Consider the following 22,305-nt stretch of genomic DNA (forward strand, 5'->3'; position numbering starts at 1 on the left):
CGGGGAAAGGGGAGTCACAGGCCGATCTCTCCAGGGACCCGCAGGCCCACGGTCCAAGTCGCAGTCCGGGAGCACAGGCCTCGCGCGCGGGGCAGCGCTCTCGCCCCGCCCCCGAGCCCGCCCCGCCCCGCCCTTCTTTTCGCATTGCGGGGCGGCTGGAGGTTGGCACTGTGCCCCTGTACCCCACGTGGCGCTCGGTCAGGGCTGGGGGTGGGGGTCTAGAGAGGCACATCCAGAGAGAGGTCTCCCCTCCCCCCCCAACCAGGGCCGGGCTGCGGCTGCCTCCGGGAGGGGTCGTGGGTAGCCAGGCAGCGAGGGCTGCGGGAAGGGGTGACGTCAGGGTGAGTGGGCGCCCAGGAAGGGGGGTGTGTGGGAGACCGGGAACCAGAGAGGACGGACCCGAGCAGGTCGAGGGAGAAGACAGGACAAGGGGAGAGGAAAGAGGAAGGAGAAAGAAGCCGCTACAGAGTGGGGCTGCAGGCCGGGGGGATTAGGGACTGCTGTTGCCCCGGGGAGCTAGGAGAAAAAGAAGGGGTCGTCTAGGGACAGGGGGGCTGGAGTGCAGCGGAGGGCGGAGAAACAGAGCGGCGAGTGGGAGACTGAGGGTGGGGAGAGAGGGGAGAGGAGACTGCGGGAAGGGGAAAGAAGAGCGGGCTCATAGAAGAGAGAGGGATCAGAGCGATCTCAGAGTAGAGACAGTCAAATAGAGAGAGAAAAGGAAGAGGAGAGAGCTAGAGGGAAGCGTGTGGCCTGCAGGAGAGAGGGCCAGGGGTCGGGATGTGGAAGGGCAGGAACCAGGAGGCAGTCATCGAGGGGACAGCTGGAGAACTGGGGGGACCCGGGAGCTGGGGTCTGGAAGGGGCAGCAGGCCTCCTGGCCCGGGCCTCTTTGCCCATGTTTCCATGGCCACTGCCCTTAGGCTCCTCGGCTCTCACCGTGCTCCTCGGAGCACTCACTTCTCTGTTCCTTTGGTACTGCTACCGCCTGGGCTCCGAAGACATGCAGGCCCTGGGGGCCGGGAGCCGAGCTGGAGGTGTTAGTGGTGGGCCTGATGTTTGCTCTCAGGCTGGCCCAAGGGGCTCTGGGGATCCTGGGGAAGGACCCAGGGCAGAAGGTCTAGTCAGCAGGAGGCTTCGGGCCTATGCCAGGCGCTACTCCTGGGCTGGGATGGGCAGGGTGAGGCGGGCGGCTCATGGAGGCCCTGGCCTCACAGGAGGGTCGGGGCTCCTGGGCATTCAGCGCCCAGGCCTACTTTTCCTACCAGACCTGCCTTCGTCCCCCTTTGTGCCACGCGATGCCCAGAGGCATGACGTGGAGCTCCTGCAGAGCAGCTTCCCTGCCATTTTGCGGGACTTTGGGGCTGTGAGCTGGGACTTCTCAGGGACTACCCCTCCGCCTCGGGGCTGGTCCCCACCCCTGGCCCCTGGGTGCTACCAGCTCCTGCTGTACCAAGCAGGCCGGTGCCAACCCAGCAACTGCCGCCGGTGCCCGGGAGCCTATCGCGCACTGAGGGGGCTGCGGAGCTTCATGAGTGCCAACACCTTCGGCAATGCTGGCTTTTCCGTTCTCCTGCCCGGGGCCCGGCTCGAGGGCCGCTGTGGACCCACCAATGCCCGGGTTAGATGCCATCTGGGTGAGTCTATCCTGTCCACAAACCCTTGCCTCCGCATTTCCTCCTTCCCTGCCCTTTTCTCTGTCATTGGCTCTCTCTGCACTATGGTTCCTTCCCATCATGCCTTTCTTCTCAGAATCTTCCCCAACCTGGATCTCCTGAGTTCCATTTCCAGACAAGCTATCCAGTCGGTGGCGACTTGCTGTGTGTTCCACATTGACTCTCACTCTTCCCCCACACCCCTTTTCTTTTAATTGAAAAGAAATCCTCACTGTAAGTGGTTACTGTTACTTGTCCTGAAGAGAAAATACTCAGAAAACCAAATTTAAACTGTAAAAAGAGAAAGCCTTGAGGAAGGCGCGGTGGTGCATGCCTGTAATATCAGCACCTTGGGAGACCGAGGCAAGAGGATCCCAAGTTTGAGGCGAGCCTGGGTTTTGACCTTATTTAGTTTTAGGGAGTATAGTGAGAAACTCGAATCCCTTCCCTACTCTCAAGTTGTTTCTTTTTCTTTTCTTTCTTTCTTTTTCTTTTGGTTTTTCGAGACAGGGTTTCTCTGTGTAGTTTTGCGCCTTTCCTGGAACTCACTTTAGAGACCAGGCTGGCCTCGAACTCACAGAGATCCGCCTGCCTCTGCCTCCCGAGTGCTGGGATTAAAGGCGTGCGCCACCACCGCCCGGCCCCAATTTGTTTCTTGAGACAGGGTGTCTTACTATGTAGTCCTGGATGGCCTGGAACTCTAAATTTAGACCAGCTGGCCCCAAACTCAAAGAGATCTTCCTCCATCTACCTCCTGAGTGCTGGGATTGGAGGTGTACGCCATCACATTTGGCCTGCTTTACTTAGGCTTTTTCATTGATAAGTAACAATGTTAGTGGGATGTTAGGTAGGTTTTCTTTCTAACGTTCTAAAGATTCAAAGAAAACCAGAAAAGAAGGCGGCTTGCTGGCTGCTCCCTGCAGATACCATGCACATGTTAGACTTTCAACCTTAGTAATGTTAAGAAAACTACTCCATCTTAAGGACTTCTCCAAATGCCACCTTCTGGAATGTCGTTTGCCATCAGAGTTGGCTCGGTTCTCTCAGCACACTTGACTGAGATCCTGGGGTCAGGCTGGAATTAGTAGTTATACCTCATGGGAGAAATGCCCAGCTCATAGTAGGTTCTGGAGCTGGACTGACAGTCCAGGAGACTGCTCCGGGGAGCTTTTCTCCAAATGACAGAGATGGTTCTCACAGCAGCACTACAGTCTTAGCATCCTTCAGACAGGCGGTGTTGTGAATGTACTCCTCCCGGTCACCTTTGAGAGGACCACAGAACTTGACCTGTAAGGCCGAGTGGGTAGGCCCCTTGAACACAGGCAGGAGTGGTAGATGCCCATTCTCTCCTCACAGGCCTGAAGATCCCCCCTGGCTGCGAGCTGGTTGTTGGTGGTGAGCCTCAGTGCTGGGCTGAAGGGCATTGCCTCCTGGTGGACGACTCCTTCCTGCACACAGTGGCTCATAATGGTAACAGGACTCACATTTTGCTGGGTTGGGGTTGAGGGACCAAGGAACTGAGGAGCTCTGGCCAACCTTATCTCAGTGGCACCATTTTGGTGCTGCACAGCCTTGGGCAAATCAGTGTCTCCAATCACCTATGGGGCATCTGCCTTCCTTACCAGGTGATTGCATATGGTGACTGTCTGTGCTCCTGTCCAACTCTTGCTATGGGACCTCAGGCATTTACTTAACCTTATGTCTCAGTTAGTTGGTATAAACTGTGCCCACTTCAGGCACACAGAGTTATCAATATAAAGGGTTAGGACAACACTGGGCATGGTGATGCTCACCTATGAACTCAGCACCTGCACTCAGGAGGCTGGTGTTGGAGAATGGTGAGTTCAAGGGCTGGGCTACATGATGAGACTGGCCTTAACTCAACAGCAGAAACACTGGCTCAGGCCTGGCACTGACTGCTGTCCTCAGTGCCCGATAGGAACACCTTGGCAGAGAAGAACTTGATATCTGTCTCCATCCCTATGTGCCTAGGATCCCCCGAAGACGGGCCTCGAGTGGTCTTCATTGTGGACCTCTGGCACCCCAACGTGGCTGGGGCTGAACGCCAAGCTCTTGATTTTGTCTTCGCACCAGACCCTTGAAAGAAGCTGTTCCCTTCTGGCACCTGAGCTGGGGTGATGCTGCTCCCGGGAGTGGTGGTCAGGACCTCCTTTCCTGAGGGGGTAGCAGGGTGTGACTTACTCAGCCAGCACTGAAATACAAATTCTGAATCCTCTCCTAACTCCTGACTCCTTCCTTCCCAGTTACCAGTTCCAGGTTAGGGCTTAGGGCAAAAGCTCATGTTTCTACCATGCTAACAGCGAGGCATCTTCTCATCCCTCACCCAAGAGGCAACAGCAGACTCTTAGTTCAACTTTATTCCAATAATTTAATAGAAAATTAAAATAATAAATAATATGAACCAGATCAAGATAGCCGAGCTGGTACAGGTCCAGGCCAGCCTAGTATAAAGTTAAGGAAGTAGGGAGGACAGTGAGGCAGGAGGGAGCGGACTGCTCTGTGCAATGGTGGAGAGCAGCTTGGAATGTGGTTGATGATACTAAGGTCTCCACACGTTTTCAATGTTAACAGAAGAGAAGGGAAGTCTGCGTCACTCTAGACTAGATGGCAAGAGACAGACAGCAGAACAAGGATGTGCAAGAGGGGTGGATGCTGGCTTTCTGAAGAGCCCCGCCTAGGGGAATGCTGGAATGTACCGTGTTGTTAGCAGTGAGTGGTAATGACTGGAAAGGGCCCCACTGAACATAGCATGCAATGAAGGGACAGAGGGAAGACCCACGACTTGGCCAGCAGAGCCGGGGCAGAGAGAGGGTCCCAGAAGCAAGAGGAAGGCAGGGGAAAGATCAAAGGTCAGTCCTTGAAGACAATCTGTTGACCGTGAGGACGCTCATCGTGGGTGATATGTCGACGGACATGAATCCTCCGGACACGATGCTCTCGGTTCTCTTCATCATCCCCTCGGCCTGCCCCACCACCTCCAGATGCACCCCCTGTGGCCTCCAGGAGAGCTAGATCTGGGCCACGGGGAGTCTCATAAATCAAGATGTTCAGTGTCTCCTCGAAGATCCGAGCCTCCGGGAATTCCACCTGCAACAACACCAGCAATCTGTAGCTCCGACCCTCCGGCCCAGCCCCAGTCCTTCCCCAGTGGGTCTTCTGTGGGCTCCTCCAGGCCCTGAAGACAGGCAGTTATCCTTCACTGACTAGTCTCTTGGAGTGCTCATCAGCTAACAAATCCCCAGTATGTCACTATCCAGGGTTGTTCTACGCATCAGGAACACAGCAGTGACAACAAATGCTTGCCCTCAGCATGCTGGAAGTCTGGGGGAGAGCACACTTCCTAAACCACACACCAAGTCAGATGATGACAGTTTATGGGAGAGCTGGAAGGAAATGGGTGAAAATGGCCTTTCCTGGGAGTGTTTCATCCTTCAAGAGGGAGTTCAGGCAAGGCCTTGCTGGGAACTCGAGAGAGGGAGGCAGATAAAGAAAACCCACGAGGAGCAGCAGCAAGGAGTATAAAGGCTTGATCAGGACTTTGTCTCAGATGACAAGACAGAGTGATGGAGGGAAACGGAACTGAAGTAGGAAAAGCGGCATTGTGCTGGGCAGCCTTGGAAGAGTATAATGAACATAGCTTGCCTTTCCTTCTTTACAATACTGAGGATTAAACTCAGAGTCTCAGGCATGCTAGACCAGTTCTACTGCTGAGATGTACCCATACCCTTATTTGTTTACTACTGAATTAATTATTTGAAGACAGAGTCTGACTAGGTTGCCCAAGATGGCCTTGAACTTGCAGTCCTCTTGCACATGGCCAGCCAGTACAACTGGGTGAGACTGCCTCTCAGTCAGGTGGACTTAGAGGTGTACACCCCCACACCTTCCCCTTAAGCTACATCCTAACAGTTTGTATCTTCCTAGCTTCCTAATTGCAGAAAAACCTTCTGGAAGCTGAGGTATCTATTCCATGCCTTTGATCAATGTTTCTCAGTACTCCCACTAAGTGACAAGTACCAGGCTAATACTAGCTAGGGGACATCGGCCAGGAAAAGGCACAGCACTGCTCTGCGGGCACTGGTCTACCCTATACTACAGCGCTTTGTCCAGCTAAAAAGGGAGTTTGACCAACTTTGTCTGGGGCAATAGTATTGAAATCTCATGAGCAAAGGTGTCCAAAGAGAAATGATGCTTGGCTTGGGTCTGAAAGCATAAGTTCATTGGCAGACAAGGAAAAGGGAAAGATTCCTCAACACACACCACAGAGGAGGGACTTGTACTCTGCTCAACATGTTGTGCCTGTGGTTTAAAGTCTGGGGCAGTGCCTAACACAGATTGGGTACTGACTGGTCAGTGGTGGCACATGACTTTAATCCCAGCACTCGGGAGGCAGGGGCAGGAGGATCTGTGAGAGTTCCAGGCCAGCCTGGTCTACAAAGTGAGTTTCAGGACAGCCAGGGTTACACAGAGAAACCCTGTCTCAAAAAAACAAAACAAAAACAAACCAACAAAATCAACAACAACAAAAACCAACCATGTTCTAAACAGCAAGGCCTGGGGCTCAATCCCCAGCACCAAATCAAAACCAAAGAAAACAGAACCTGGCTCTAATCTTACAGCCTCATTTCAAAGGTAGAGAAACAGAGATCACTGAAGTGAGACCTACCCAAGCTATTCAACCACAGCCTTAGAACTCTGGCCCTTGATGCCCAAAGATCTTGCCCTTGCCTGACTCCTGATTTGCCTCTGTCCAGGGTCCCAGTCCTACCTCCCATCCCTCCTTGATCCCCTCTGACCTTGGTCTGCTTCTTCTCTGTAGCATAGACTATGGAGGTGCAGCACACTTCGGCGATTTTTCGGCCCTGCCCGTAGAAAGACCAGCAGCAAATCTCGTCCCCCAGGACATCCTTGAGGAAGAGCAGCCGCCCATGGAAGCGTAGCGCTAGTTTGTCAAACAGCTCGATGTTCTTCAGTAAGTTGTCATCTGAAGTGCTGAGGACCAGGGTCCAGCAGGCCTTAGGTGACTGTCTTCTCTCCCTCAGCTCCCCCCAGAGGGGCCCAGATTCCCAGCACTCCAGTCCTGCCCAGCAGGGGACTTCCAACTGTGTAGGCCTCTCAGAAGGGAAGCATTTGCTGAGCAAATCACTGACCGCATGGCACAGAGGTTCCTGGTGCAGGCTTTCAGCCAGGCCATCACCAGGCACTCCAGCTTCACTACATTTTAACTGAGCAACATTAGGCAGGTTATTTTATCCCTTGGTGCCACAATATCATCTCTAGATGGAGATCAACACTTCCTCAGACCGTTGGGAGAGTGGATAAGTCAACAGACACACTGAGACCAATCGTATAGGAAATAAGGAGCTAGCCTATGCCAACCATTATCATAGTCTTGGCCTAAACCTCCTTTACTGATGGCAGGTGGCACAGTTGGAATGGGGCATTCAAAAGGCAGGCATTCTGGAGTCTCTTTATGTAACCATAATCCTCTGAGGGACAGGAGCAGAGCCCTGCTCAACCCTAGGACTGTGCCCAGTGCATGAGCACACCAGACGCCCACGCCCCCAGTAGATCCCAGTACGTGAACACCCGTAGACACACCCATGCCCCGTGCTCACCTGGTATAGGAGTACTTGTTGTTACTGCGGTTGTGCAGAAGTTTCACCACAGGCTGCAGGGGAAAGCCCATGGAGAACGGAGTCAGGAGACCGGGAAAGGACAGCAGCCTTCAACTACCCTCCAACCCACAGGGCCCCAGGGCCTCACCTTGGAGGTGCTGGCCAGGAGCTGCTGTTCTTCCCGGGGTGATGTCACTGTGGGGATGAGGCACAGCGGGGACAGGTTCTCCCTTTTTTGCTGCGGAGGAAGTGGAAGGTGATTAGCAGTACAACCAGTGTTCACTCACTCACCACTTAAATAAAGGCCTTCTGAAGCTGCGTGGGGGTTGAAAACACTCTGGAGAGTCTCTAAGGATCACAGCGATGTGACCACTCCAGATTTAGCTTTGGAAATCCCCGCACTGGCTGGGCTTTGGTGCCCTCCCTGCAGCTCTACCCTTATCCTGCCAACCTGCTGTTCCTTAGACACCCAGCTGTGCCCTCCTGGACTCTGCACTGGTCAGCCTGCCTGGGGTGTGCTTCACTGAGCTGTGTGCAAAGCTGACTCTTCAGATCTCCACTCAGCATGCTGGCCCCCACAGCGCCAGCCCCGCTCCAGGGCCTCGCTACCATAGCTTCCTCGGGCTCAGATTATTGGTTCCTTTTCTTCACAGCACTTAGGTCCGCATCTGTTTTTATATTTATGGTCTTCCTGAGGACTGTACAGGTGATGATCAGTACACATCTGCTGAGTGAAGAAGCCTGGCTGAGTACAAGGGGGCTGTTTATTTCTGCAGGGCTGGGTATTGAACACAGGACCATGAGGGAATACCAAGCAAGTATTCTACACTCACTGACCTATACCCTTCACCCTTTTTAAAAATTGAGATTTAATTTTTAAAATATTGAGACAGCATTGCTAAATTACTCAGGCTGACCTTGAATTTACAATCTCTTGTCTTAGCCAATAGTGGAGCACACCTTCAATCCCAGCACTTGGGAGGCAGATGCAGGCGGATCTCTGAGAATAAGACCAGCCTAATCTATATAGTAACAGCCTGTCCCAAAAACAAAAACAAAAACAAAAACAAAAACAAAAAAACCTAAACAATCCTGCCTCAGCTTCCCAAATGTTGGAATATGCCAGATCATGTCTGTCTCTAAAGGTACAATTCTGAGACAAATTACAGAAATTATTTTTTGAGAGTCTTGGGTTTTTGTTTTTTTTTTTTTTAAGTTTTTTTGAGACAGGGTTTCTCCATGTAGCCTTGCTGTCCTGGAACTCACCATGTAGACCCAGCTGGCCTTGAACTCAAAGATCCGCCTGCCTCTGCCTCCAGAGTGCTGGGATTAAAGGAATATGCCATCACCTTAAGAGTTCTGTTTGCTCGTTTGTTTGTTTTGAGACAGGGTTTCTCTATAGTTCTGGCATGGCCTCAAATTCACTATGTAGACCAGGCTGGCCTCAAACTTAGAGATCCACCTACCTCTGCCTCCTGAGTGCTGGGACTAAAGGTGTGTGCCGCCATGCCCAGCTAAGAGGGTTTTTTTTGTTAGTTACTTTGTTTGCTTGGGGTGTGTGTGTGTGTGTGTGTATGTGTGTGTGTGTGTGTGTGTGTGTGTGTGTGTGTGTGTGTGTAAAATTAACATGGAAAGACAGGCATGGCAGGCAGCAGGTGCCTTAAGGCCCAGCTAGAAAGAGGCTGAGGTGGGAGGGCTGCTTAAACTTGGGAATGTGGGAGCAGCCTAGACAACATAGTAGACCTCACTCTCAAATAAATCACAAATGGAAAAACAGTACACCCGTAATCCCAGGAGGCAAATGTTGAGCATAGCCACAAATGCAGGCTAGCTTGGTCTACACAGAGTTTGAGGCTCTCTAGGACTTTGCATCAATATTGTTTCAAAACAAAAAACAATGACAAGCCAGGAGTGTGTACAGCTGTGATCAAAGCACTGGGGGCAGAGGCAAATGGTTATCAAGCTGGAAAGCAGCTTGGCCTCCTTCATAAGACTATCTCAAAACATAAAAACAAACCACAGAAGCATAAAAGTCTACCATTACTAAGTCAGTTTTGAAGCACCAACCCTATAAGACATAAATACACACTATGAAGACAAAATAACGGAACCAGTTTAGTGCAGAGACAAAACTCACACCAAGGCACACAGAACCTGGGAAGAGATGAGTGTGCACATCTGAGAACTGAGGCGGGGTAAGTGCAGGGAGCAGGGCACATGTGGGCTGTCTGCCACTGTGTAACAAATAGCCCCAAACATCATAGCTTAAGTTAACAAAAGGAATATGATTTTCTTTTCCTGTGGGTCAGGAATTCATTCGGGAGCGGCTTAGGCCCTCTGGCACAGGTTCTCCCAGGAAGGGGTGCACAGCACCAAGGATCTAACCTTTGCACTCAGACCTCCCTAGGTCTGCTTGAGTATCTTTACAACAGTTGGTTTCTCCAGAGAAAACAATGCAAAAGAAGATGAAGGCCCCGTTGTCTTTATGACTAGCTTCACCTGCCTTACGTCACTGGGGCTGACTCAAGGCTGGCTCCATTGTCACCTGCATGGATTCACACGCAAACAAAACAAAAACCAAACACATTCCAAGGAGTCTCCAAGTCTCACCCGTTACATTGACAGCTCAAAGCACAGAAAATCTACACCAGGTTCAGGTTGGGATGGGGCCATCTGGGTACAGTTCACCAATTTCAGCTTATGAAGCGCATTTCTTTCTACTTGAAGAGCTGTGAACTATAGGCATGTCGTCTCCTCCAGTGGCCCACTAGGAATGTCCTTGTTCAAGACAACAGGACAAGACAACAGGAGGCACACAGAAGTCACTGGTCCTGGAGTTTGCTAGTCACTGGGACAAACATTGGGAACCCTTTGATGCCCACACCTGACCAGTTATGATTCACATGGTTCCGATGCCCAGAGGTATCATTCTTTTCCCAAGAGATGTTCATAGGCCCGGTTTCCTCAGCCTGCTTCTCAAATGCTAAGTTTCACTGTCGAAACCCCTCTTTCACTTCGGCTGTGCCTGCCCTTTCAAGTCCGGGTGATGTCCCTGCCAATGTCTTAAATATTTATTGTCTTCTAAGTCTTGGGCCTCATGTCGTAAGAGAAAAACCACACCTATAACCTCTACAAAAGAGCTTTTGACTACTTTGGGCTTGTAAACCAGCTGCCGAGAGGCACCACATCTTAAGCTGCCTTTTTAATACTTTTACTTTTTCTTAGACTCATCTCATTGTAAGGCCCCTGCCTCTGAGTGCTGGGATTAAAGGTGTGCCCATCAGGACATCAAAATCTTAAGATCCTTAGAAGAGCTGTCATTTGGGTGAATGTGGTAGCACATTCCTGCAATGAAGTTCTTAGAAGGCTGAGGCAGGAGGATCATGAAATCAGCTTGTGCTACAAAGAAAGATCCTGGCTAGGCAGTGGTGGCGCATGCCATTAATCCCAGCACTCAGAAGGCAGAGGCAGGTGGATCTCTGTGAGTTTAAGGCCAGCCTGGTCTACAAATCAAGCTCCAGGACAGTCAGGAGTGTTACACAGAGAAAGCCTGTCTTGAAAACCAACAAAACAACAAACAAACAAAACAAAGGAAGGTCCTGCCTAAAAAACAAAGTGCTAGTAATGTGACTGAATGAGTCTCTGGGCGTCTCTTTGGGGACTTCTTCACAATCACATCCTTGAATTTATCTTTAGGTTACATTTTCCTGGGAATGGCCTGCATTTCATCTTTGCCTGGAAGCCATTGTTAACTGTGTGTGTTATCTGGAAAGCTGGGGGATGTGCAGACAACAGTTCCTGTGCCACTGTTTGCTTCTTTAGCTTATCCTCCCCTCTGCAGGTATCAGCAATAAGAAACTGTAGCTCAGGCTGTCCTGGAACTCCCTCTACAGACCAGGCTAGCCTGGAGCTCAGAAAGAAGTCCATATGCTTCTACCTCCTGAGTTCTGGGATTAAAGGCATGCCATTTGATGGTTTTGCATAGAACACCCCACACACTAGAATGCACAATTTGTCACTTTTTTTCCAATTTATTAAATTTTTTTGGTTATATTCTTTCTCCTAACTCCTCTCAGATTCTCTCCACCTCCCTTCCCCACCCACCCAACATCATGTTTTCTCTCAAAAAAAAAAAAAAAAAGAAAAGAAAAAGGAAACCAGTAAGGCAGAAAACAAAACAAAACACATGGAGTCTGTTTTGTTGGCCATGTACTGCTGGACACTGCCGCCGAGTGTGGTTGATATATATACCCAGTGACGCGCCACTGGAGACCACGGATTTTCCCTTTCCCAGAAGGTATCCATTGCAAACCGATTCCTGGTTGGGGTGGGTTTTTGTGTCCATTCCCCTTCTCAGTGCCCGGATGTTGTCTGGTTTGGACCTGTACTTCTTGCCATGGTCTCTGAGTTCCTATGTGCCAATCTTGCCGCGTCTGGAAGTAACCCCACCATCTGTTACCTCTTGATAACAATGACTACAAACACAACAGCCCACACACCAATTATTTAGCATTGCCTCCTTTCATTTCTGAGGGTCGGAACTTCAGACTGGCCCATGGTCCCTCATGAACTAGATGATGGCCACAGCTGGCCATAGTAACACATGCTGTAGTTCCAATCTTTGAGAGGTGGGAAGAGGTACATTTTGAGTTCAAGGCTAGCCTGGGATAATAAGGGGACCTTGTCTCAAAACTAAAAACAATACAAAACAAGATGGTGACCAAGATTGCATCATCTCAATACTGGATAAGACTTAGAAGATGTACTTCCGATAAAGTTGACCCACATAGTTGGAGTCTGCTGACAGCAGGTTCTAGTTTCTCACCCGAGAGACTTCCCAAGGGCTGTTTGGGTTCACATATAATGACTTGCTTACCAGAGTGAACTGTCCAAGAGGCAGAAGCTATGCCTTTTCTGACCTGGCTTCAAAAGTCACACATTAGAGTTGCATGTTAGTCCTATTCAGTGTGGGAGAGGACTACATAAGACCCTGAATCCCAGGGAGGCAAAAATCACTTGTGGCCATTTTGGATACTAGCTATCAAAACCTGTTTAATAGATGGTACCTGGAAAACCAACTTACTCTGTAGAAGGAAAAAAAAAGTTAAAAAGCAGGGCAGTGGTGGCACACATCTTTATTCATTATTTATTCATGAACTTATGCTTTTTCAAGACAAGGTTTCTCTGTAACAGTCCTGGCTGTCCTTGAACTCACAAAGATCCACTTGCCTCTACCTCTCAAGTGCTGGGATTAAAGGCTTGGTGCCCTCCTTTAATCCAAGCACCAGGGAGGCAGAGGCAGACGGGTATCAGTGAGTTCGAGGCCAGCCTGGTCTACAAAGTGAGTTCCAGGACAGCCAGGGCTACAGAGAAACCTTGTCTTGAAAAACCACACACACACACACACACACACACACACACACACACACACACAAAGTCCCTTCATAATTTACATTTACAAAAGTGAGTGTCACTGAGATTAAAATGTCCATACATGAGGGGCCGGAGAGATAGCTCAGGGGTTAAAAGCACTTTCTGTTCTTGCAGAGGACCCAGGTTCAGTTTCCAGTACCCACATGGTGGCTCACAACCATCCTTAACTCCAGTTCCAGGGGATCCAATACACAAGGCATGCATGTGGTCTACATACACACAACAGGCAAAATACACACACACACACACACACACACACACACACACAAAATCCTTTTTAAAGTCCTTATATAATAAGATCTGTATATAAAATTATAAAGCTAATTAAAAAAGTAGAATAGGAAAAAACCTAAGTAACCCTTCTCCCCCACCAAGGGATACATACAAATACCACTAGGGAAAATGCTATTTTGACTATATTAATGTCAAAATTGCTCAGTTGATAGTACAAAGCACAACTTTATAAGTGACCCCATGGAACAACACTAAAGAAATGCTAAACCTATAATTATCCCATAACCCTAATGAAATTAATGACTTAGGCAAGGAATATCAATTGGTGTGTTGTTTACAGGCAACTGCCACTTGCACAATGCCCAGATTAATACCACACAGATGAATTTATAGTTGGCAACAAGGAAATATAACTGCAGTGGAGGACTCAACTTATCATCTGAATTTAGGGACCAGTTCTGAGCATATTAGTCATATCAGCCACATCATGGGTATCTTGATGTAATACAGTATGAAAACCTATACCTCCTAGAATGTACTCTAACCAAAATGCTTAACATCAAACCTTTACATTTATGTCTAATTTATAGGAAATTCAGGATATATCAGGGTTTGTACCAAATGACACCAGGACTGAACAATCAGGCAAATCTGGTGAGCAGACCACTGTATAGGCAGTATCTTTAACAACTCAGCTTTATAAGGAAAACAAGAAAAAAACAACCGAACAATCTGTTCCAGATTGGAAGAGACTTACAGAACATCGACAGACACAATGTGACGCTCTTGACTATAGTTCTTGGTTTAAATGAACTGCTTAACACATTTCAGGCAGAACTGGAGAAATTGGAGCATTTGCCCTGGATGTTAGATTAACTTTATTGATATAGAAAGTTATCAATTATTAACAATGTCAAAAAATAAAAGCAGTATACAAAACAGTACATACAACATGGCCATATTTTAGTGAACAGACATATACACATGCACACACACCAAAAAAAGTAGAAAAAATTTGGAGCTTCATCTTTTTGGTGATCCATTTCCTAAACTTCTATAGTTGATAATACTGCATTAAAAATAACAGGTGTTGGGGCTGGAGAGATGGTTCAGTCAATAAATTACTTGTCATACAACCATGAGTACCGAGTTTAGAGTCCTAGCACCCACCTAAAAATCCCAGGACAGACATCTGACTCCACAGCTGAGGAAGTGGGGACAGGCAAGTCCCTGGAGCTCACTGGCCGGAAAGCCCAGCCAAGTCAGTTAGCTCCAGTTTCAGGGGGTCCCTGTCTCAAAGAGGAAGCCGGAAGCAGGTCTCTGTGGGTATGAGGCCAGTCTGGCCTACACAGCAAGGCCAGGCCAAGCAGAGCAACAAAGTAAGACCCTGTCTCAAATAAAAAAAAATATAAAAACAAGAAATAATGTGGAAAGTGACCGAGGAGGGCACTGACGCTAAGCTCTGGCCACCACACTTATGCACATGTGTACATATCCACACAGACTCGCACACCCCCATACACACATAACACATTTACATACATAAATAGATGGCTATTTGTAACTTAAAAATTTAAGGATCTCGGGCCAGCAAAATGGCTCAGCACATAAAGACGGATGCCATCAAGCCTGACAACCTGAGTCTGGTCCTGAGGGCACACGTGTTGACCGGAGAGAACCGAATCCTACATGCAGTGTGGCACACACATACCCACATACAAGACTGAATACAATTTAATAAAACACACACACACACACACACACACACCTCTATTCCACAGGCAAGTGACATTCTAAGAGAAAATACTGGCAATATTTAAACCTGACCCTTGAAAGCCAGAAAAAATTTGAAGGTTTTTGTTTGTTTCTTTCTTTGTTTCTTTGTGTAGTCCTGGCTGTCCTGAAACTCACTCTGTAGACCAGGCTGGCCTCTAACTCACAGAGATCCTCCTGTCTCTGCCTCCTAAGTGCTAGGATTAAAGGTACGCACTACCACCGCCCAGCTTCCCTATGTAACTCTTTAAAAAAAAAAAAAAGACAAAGTGTTTCTTTGCGTAGCTCTGGCTATCCTATCCTGAAATTCAGAGATCCACTATGCCCAACTCCTATGTAACTGTTATGGGCCTTGAGTTTACAATCCTACTGCCTTTTCCTCCTGACTACTGGGATTACAGGCATGTGCCACCATGGTCCCAAGCATGGTAGGTATACAGCATCATTGATGCTTAAGAGAAAAGCCAATTTTTTCATATTAATACATGCTTTAGAGGATATGTAATAATGCTCTTATGTAATATGACTTAATTCTCCTAGGAACTAAACTAAAATAGTCAAGGATCTCCCATTAAGGAACAAGAAGACAGAAACTGGGGAGAAAATTGGGTAAATATGTAAAGCAATCGCAGAAGGAGACTCTAAAAAGGCGAGTGAGTATGAGAAAGATACTCAACCTCATTAGTAATGAGAAACTTTCGGAGTTCAATGAGATCACTCCACACTTATCAGCATGGTAAAATTAGAAAGATGGAGGATGGTGAGGATTACTGAGAATTACTGGAATGAGGTTTCTTTTTTTTTTTTTTGGTTTTTTTTCGAGACAGGGTTTCTCTGTGTAGCTTTGCGCCTTTCCTGGAACTCGCTTTGGAGACCAGGCTGGCCTCGAACTCACAGAGATCCGCCTGGCTCTGCCTCCCGAGTGCTGGGATTAAAGGCGAGGTTTCTTATACACTGCCTATCAGGAGAATAAAGCAATGTAAGCATCTGAGAAAATGAAATCTGGCTTGCATGTGTCCAATGGCCTAGTAATTCTCTAGCTATAGAATTTGAACAGGACCAGAGGGGACACATTCAGGATGCCCAAGGTGGCACTGTTTGTGGAGGCAGGAAGGAAAAAGCAAGCACCAAACTCGAGAATGTATGAATTTGGTGAGCCAACAGCATGGATTCCTGCGCAGCAGTCCATACAGTGTGGCTAGATCCTGCAAGAAGTGGTGAGTGAAAAATGGCAAGATCCACAGCTAAGTGACATTTATGTAAACATACATACACCAAAAGCATGTACACAGAAACGCTTTAGTTTTTCGAGGGAAGATATATAATCCAAGCATATGTATGAATACATTAGGATCGGACAGGGATAGGAGTGAGGGAAAATGGACAAGGGATTGGGAATGAAAGAGCAAAGATTTGCCTAGACCAGTGTTGCTCTGGCATGCCCTGAGGACCACATGGAGCTGGGGGATGGGTGGGAAGAAGCTGCTGGAGCATGGAAAGGAAGTGCCACATTCAACTGAACACACTGGCTTTGAATGCATCCCTAATGTTTCTTTGTATCCATGTAGGTTAACCAAGGGTACAAGATGTACCAACAGGCAGACAGCAAAATCCCTCCTGACACAGTGGGTGTGCGATGACATTAGCTCAATTTCAGTTACAGAGCAGAGCTAGGCACACACACCTGTGATCCCAGCACTCAAGAGGCCAAAGCAGGAGGATCCTGAGATCAAGGCCAACCTGGGCCACACAGCTAGACCCTGTCTTAAGAATGTAAGATAAGGGACTAGAGAGATGGCTCAGGGGTTAAGAGCACTGACTGCCCTTCCAGAGGTCATGAGTTCAGTTCCCAGCACCCACCCACACGGCAGCTAGCAACTGTCTGTAACTACAAGATCTGACATCCTCACACAGACATGCATACAGGCAGAACACCAATGCACATAAAATAAAAATAAGTCAATTTTTTTTAAAAAGTAAGATAAAGTAACTGAGCAGGACAAAAAGGTAAGATAAAGTAGTTGAGCAGGACTGTACTTCCAAGATCTAGGTCAGGGCCAGCCAGGTGGCTCAGAGGGGAAAGGAGGCAGAACCTGACAACCTGAATTTGCTCTCCCCCTCCCCCGGTCCCACAAGGTAGAAGAGAATTCGTTCTCCAAAGCTGCCTCTGGTCTCCACACATTAGATGCGGCACATGCAACTCCCCAAAGAATATATTTTTAAAAAGATCTAACTCAGTATTTTTCAAACTGCTACATGGTAACTCTTTAATGGGTCATAAAATAAGTATAACAGGTCTCAAACATTAGAGAAACAGGGAAGGGGGTAAGTGAAGGAAGCGATATATTAAGGGACATTTTATTAACAGCACCCCTTCACAAAATGCTTTCAAATATACAAGCACAAAATCAATTTTTTCCCCTATGGGCTACAGATAAAAAGTTGGAAAAATATGTATACTGTCCAAAAGAATTCTGTACTTTCGGATTTCAAGAATCAATAAACAGGCCAGTGAGGTGGCTCGGTGGGCAAAGCAGCTTGCCACCCAGCCTGAAGGCCTGAATTCAATCCCCGGGACCGATATGGCAGGAAGAAAGCATCTGGCATATATCGTTGATTGGTTATTGCTGGAGGTAAAGGAGGAAGAAGGGAGAAGTCCTCTGACCTTCACATACATGCTATGGTGTAACCACACCCACAATAAATAAATAAAAAGTTAAAAGCAATAAGCATTCCTGAAAGAAAAGTAGTTCAGTCTCCACTTTTTAATTTACAACAGGCATTCAAGACACACAACTTACAATCTACTACTGTATTATTACAAAAACCCTGAGCAATACAAAAGGTTGGTTGAAACTTAATACATTGTATTTATTTTTCTTACTTATCTTTTGGAACGTGAGAACAGAATGCTAGAGGCAGGAACTGACAGGCTCAAGGTTACCAGGCATGGCAGAGTTGGCCTGGATCCTGAGGGGACACTAGAAATAGAGCAGGTAGGGAGGGCCTGGAATCCCCAGCCCTGTTTATGGAGTGTGGCTCCACTTCTATGACACTGCATTTGAGGAAAGAATTTCAGCATTGAAAAAAATTAAAAATAAAAAAGCCCTGAAGGGTTGGAAGGCACAGGGTGGGGTAGGGGGATGTGCTGCCTCCTAGGGTAGGACCAGATCACGGAGGTTATTACATTCCATCTTAAACTGGGATGTGGTGGGAGCGGGCTGGTGAAATGGTTCGGTGGCCAAACCTGATGACCAGTGCTCCATCCCCAGAACGCACATGGTAAAAAAGGAGAAAACTGGCAGAGAGCTGTCCTGTGACTGACCTCCACACGCACTCCAACTGTGGCACGAGCGCGCAAACACACACACAGAAATCAAATTTTTAAATTATATACATTGATATCCCCCTCCCCCACTAGCCTAGAAAGCTACTTAAGACCTCAGAGCAAAGGAGAGGCTGAGCTGGGGTTGCGTTTAATGGCGTCACTCGGGTGGTAGGGTACACTAGGGACAGCTGCAGGCACAGAGCAGGTATTTCTAACGATGACAGTCCTGACACCAGGTGAACTGCAGCCCTGACTCAAGCGGCAGGGAGGCTTCGGAGGACTGCACCCCCAAATCCTAAGAGCCTGGGGTTATGACCAGTCTGAGGCAGGCTCTGCAGCCATCTCTCTCTTTCTTCTGTTGTAACAGCTAACTACTGGAGAGCTCTCTCAAGAATGCGTTGGGGAGGGACTCTCACCTGTAGTGCCAGCTGACAGTCTTCAATCAGGCCCTGGACCAGGTAGTACCGGGCTTCACCCAGCAGCTCCCCGAGTTCTCTGGTACTCTCAGGCAGTGGGACCGACCCATCTCGTAGGTAGTTGAGGATTGTACCAAAGTGGCGGCCACTCCGGTCAATCAGCACCCAACCTGGTGGGGTGGGAAAAGGCAAAAGGAAGGATAGTTTGGTGGGAGACTGATGTTAACACGTTTTTAGAAAACGAATTCCAAAGCCAAAAGAAAACCTAAATACTTATCTGTTTCAAACCTCTGCCACATCCAAGAACTCTTTCAAACATCTCCAAGTGAGTCATACACACACCTGCCACAGAATAACTCCCTCCCAAGTCTGCTGGACAGACAGAAGGCTCTCACCATGGGCAAATCTTTTGTTGTTGTTTTGTTTTTTGTTTTTTGAGACAGGGTTTCTCTGTGAAGTCTTGGCTGTCCTGGACTCACTCTGTAGATCAGGCTGTTCTCAAACTCACAGAGATCCACCTGCCTCTGTGTCTCCAGTGCTGGGATTAAAGGCTTGCGCCACCACAGACCAGTGCCCGTTGAGAAAGTTGTATTTAAGGCAGGACCTCACTATGCAGCCCAGACTGCGTGCAAGCATTATAGGCACGTGCCACCAAGCCCGGCTTACCGTGGGAAAATTCTCACCGAATTACTATACCAATAAATTTAACCCCTTCTATTAATTTTAACCAATTCATTTAAATGAAAATGTCCACCTCAACCGTCCAGTTCACCACAATAATAAAATAATGACAACATTATTCAAAGAACTTACTCTGTGATTACATGTGATTTTCTTGATTACTGGTCATTCCCACTCAATGCCCTACCGGATCGTCCCTCACTGGGGGGGGCGGCGGGAGCGGTTAACTCCATAAGGCTCATCAGATCCCTTTACCAAACCTTCTCTAGCACTAATTGGCGCTTCACAAAACTTATCAAATAACTGATTTCTTCATCTTCAGTATTTGAAAGCTGAACTTCACCTCCTAAGCATTTGCCTTCATAATCTTTGTTAACCCCTTCTCTTTAAGGTTATACTATATAGCATGTGGGTCCCAAATTTAAAGGCAACACTCCGAGAAGGTTAAGGTTCACCTGCCAAGGAAATCTGCACCCTTCACTCAGGACCCTGGTAAACCCAAAGCAGCCTTCTCCTTCTACAATCTGCATTTATAGATGATTCCTAGAGAGTGCAGGGACTTGTGTTAGAGACTGACACACAAGATCTTTCAGTTCTCCAGGCTGCCTGTTGGCGGTTCTACCGCAGAGAGGCAAACAAAAGGCTGGGCAGTAGGAAGGGGTGGTAAAGGTTGTCTGGGGGTGCTGCTTGCAGCAGGGCTGCTTCCTAGGCTTTCTCAACTAAGGGGAGAAGAGACTCGCAATGGAGTGTTTGGCAGAGATTACTGCTGGAAGTAAAGGACTGGGGAAGGAGGGAGACTTTGAATAAGGAAAAGATAAGATGGGACATGGGGAGCCGGGAACGAACCGGGGGCTGGAGGGCAGCACGTGTACCAGCGACACGCATACCTCCGGCGTCTGTGAGCACCTCCACGCGGCCGCTGAACATGGCCTTGAGCATGGTGTCCTGCCCAGTGAGGGTGCGCAGCGTGGTGTAGTGCAGCGAGCCGCCCACGTTCAGCTTCACATACTTGCTGTTCGGGGTCAGGGGCTTCAGACTGTACGAGGGGGAGCCAGGCTCCACACCCGAGGGCTTAGGGGACTCCAGGCAGCCGGCCGCAGCCGGCGCCGGGCCAGAGGCCTCGGCCGACATGCCAGGGAGCGGACGCAGGCGGCAGTCGCAGGCTCTCTCCGCGTCCCGGAGCGGCTCTCAGAGACCCCGCGACTCCAGCGCCGGCGCCGGACGGCTCGGAGCACACGCCCACTCGCCGCCGCTACTCCTCGACGTCCACCCTCCGCCCCATCGCGCTCTCTCCACCCGGAAGCCGGCGCGGGCAGCTGCGCAGGCGCGGCCAGGCCGGGGGCCGGGCCCCGGGGGGCGGGGCCAAGGGCTGGAGCAAGCGCAGTCTGCGGGTGCCGTGGCGGTCTGGTGTGCGGGCGTGGGGACAGTGGTTCCAGGGGACTCGGGAGCCTAGCTGGCAAAGCACCCGGTCGCTTTGCTCCTTGTGCGTGTGGGCAGAGAAGGCCGCAGCCCGTGACGGTCTCAGCTCGCGGAGCGCTTCATTCGCGTGGAAGGAAACAGGCTCAGAGGACTGGGCGTTGGGCATGGTTTTCCCTACCCCAGCGCAGTGCACTTGAATGAAGAACCGTCCACAGAAACCAGAGAAAGTTCTCCAAGGAGGCCCATAAGGCTCCCAGGGGAAGTGGAACTAGGACGCCCAGGTTGGAAGGCCTAACGGAGGAGGTGATGGTGAAGTGTCTAATGAAGACAGTTGCAGGCAGGGAGAAGGGTAGATAGAAACCTGAGCCACATGTAACTGTCATTTCAGACCTGGAGGCTGAGGCAGGAAGATGGTGAGTTCCAGGCCAGCTTGGGCTACATAGTCTAGTCATACCTGCCTCAAAACAAAAGGAGAACCATTAGGCAGGAACATGGAGATTGGAAACATATGGCTGGACAGGCTAGTGAAGATCTTAGAATCCTAGCTGTCATGAGACCTACCGTTGAATGCCAAAAAGAGAAGAAAGTAGAGCGCACTGTGGACAAGAGAAGGTTTTTTGTTTAAGCTGAGCGGTTTAACAGCCTGCCCTAATGTCTGGAAGCGGGTTTTGCTGGATGGAAAACCAAAATCAACCTTCTAGTTTCCACCCTGTCACTAACTGGAAGACCTGGGCAAAGCTCCTCTCTCTGGTCTAGTTGGCTCTTTTACTGCTTACCGTGGGTGCAAACTTAAGTGTTTACCACGGACAGGGAGAAGTGTGGGAAGCAGAGCGGACCTGTTAGAAGGTATTAGAGAGAAGGGTAACGAAGGGGCTTCGTGTCCTGACAAAAGGGGGTTGCCAGTTCTGTTTTCCCCCTCAAGTGTGGCAGTGAAAAAGAAAAAGCAGTTCCTGACAGCCGGCAGCTGGCTTGCACTCTCCTTCCTGAAGCCTTGGTGTTGCCGGGAACCAGCCTGGCACCAAGAGGGAGCCTGTGGTCTTGTCCGGTTCAGCACAATTTCACAAAACACCAATTTCAGACAAAGTCACACTCTGGTGGATAAAAAGACTTTTCCATAATCACGTCTGAACACAAAACACATAAGTGACCAAACACAACCATCTCCTACAATGTTTCTGCTGACTACTGGGGTCTTTGTTCTCACAGAGAAGCATTAGGGCAGGAGTTCTCAACCTGTGGGTCTTGACCCCTTTGGGGTTAAATGACCCTTTCACAGGGGTCACCTAAGGCCATTAGAAAACATAGATATTTACATTATGATTCATGACAGCAAAATTACAGTTATGAAGTAGTAACTATTTAATTTTATGTTTGTAACTCCAGTTCCAGGGGATCCATCACACTCTTCTGCTGCCCACTGTGGTACACAGACATTTATGGAGGCAAAACCCCCATACATACAAAAATTAATTAATTAAAAAAGTATTCCCTTGCTGGGCAGCGGTGGTGCACACACCTTTGATCCCAGCACTTGAGGCAGAGCCAGGCACAGCTCTATGAGTTCGAGGCCAGCCTGGTGTACAGAGTGAGTTCCAGGACAGCCAGGGCTACACAGAGAAACCCTGCTTCACAAAACAAAACAAAAAACCCCACTTCCCGCCAGTATGCAATCTATCATAAGGCTTTCCTTTCTTGAAACCTACTATGAGGTCAAATAACAAGCCCCAAATC

At 48.8% G+C, this 22,305-nt stretch overlaps 2 protein-coding genes across 3 annotated transcripts; one reads left to right on the plus strand and one right to left on the minus strand.

Annotated features, from left to right (window-relative positions):
- Positions 1–621: 621 nt before the first annotated feature.
- On the plus strand, positions 622–3,887 carry Asphd1 (aspartate beta-hydroxylase domain containing 1). The gene is made up of 3 exons (XM_052714157.1): positions 622–1,633; positions 3,008–3,121; positions 3,644–3,887. The coding sequence occupies exons 1-3, from the start codon at positions 778–780 to the stop codon at positions 3,751–3,753; spliced, it is 1,080 nt and encodes a 359-aa protein (XP_052570117.1). The 5' UTR covers positions 622–777; the 3' UTR covers positions 3,754–3,887.
- Positions 3,888–4,020: 133 nt separating this feature from the next.
- On the minus strand, positions 4,021–20,452 carry Kctd13 (potassium channel tetramerization domain containing 13). Of its 2 annotated transcripts, XM_052714158.1 has the most exons (6): positions 20,043–20,432; positions 18,475–18,644; positions 7,439–7,528; positions 7,291–7,343; positions 6,469–6,664; positions 4,021–4,759 (listed from the first exon to the last, which is right to left on the minus strand). In XM_052714158.1, the coding sequence occupies exons 1-6, from the start codon at positions 20,284–20,286 to the stop codon at positions 4,523–4,525; spliced, it is 990 nt and encodes a 329-aa protein (XP_052570118.1). In that variant the 5' UTR covers positions 20,287–20,432; the 3' UTR covers positions 4,021–4,522. The 2 variants fall into 2 exon arrangements, with proteins under 2 accessions (XP_052570118.1, XP_052570119.1); XM_052714159.1 differs by lacking the exons at positions 4,021–4,759; positions 6,469–6,664; positions 7,291–7,343; positions 7,439–7,528 and adding an exon at positions 8,431–11,723 and having other exon boundaries at positions 20,043–20,452.
- Positions 20,453–22,305: the final 1,853 nt, after the last annotated feature.

Source organism: Peromyscus californicus, unplaced genomic scaffold (genome assembly GCF_007827085.1).
Source record: "Peromyscus californicus insignis strain IS unplaced genomic scaffold, ASM782708v3 Scaffold_4__1_contigs__length_199733344, whole genome shotgun sequence".
Taxonomy (NCBI): domain Eukaryota; kingdom Metazoa; phylum Chordata; class Mammalia; order Rodentia; family Cricetidae; genus Peromyscus; species Peromyscus californicus.

Coding starts and splice junctions, on each gene's coding strand:
- Asphd1 (XM_052714157.1), top strand. CDS start 778: ATGTGGAAGGGCAGGAACCAGGAGGCAGTCATCGAGGGGACAGCTGGA. Junction 1,634..3,007: donor CCGGGTTAGATGCCATCTGG/GTGAGTCTATCC, acceptor CTCTCCTCACAG/GCCTGAAGATCCCCCCTGGC. Junction 3,122..3,643: donor GCACACAGTGGCTCATAATG/GTAACAGGACTC, acceptor CTATGTGCCTAG/GATCCCCCGAAGACGGGCCT.
- Kctd13 (XM_052714158.1), bottom strand. CDS start 20,286: ATGTCGGCCGAGGCCTCTGGCCCGGCGCCGGCTGCGGCCGGCTGCCTG. Junction 7,529..18,474: donor ACTGTCAGCTGGCACTACAG/GTGAGAGTCCCT, acceptor CTTCCTCCGCAG/CAAAAAAGGGAGAACCTGTC. Junction 6,665..7,290: donor AACAAGTACTCCTATACCAG/GTGAGCACGGGG, acceptor CCTGGTCCTCAG/CACTTCAGATGACAACTTAC.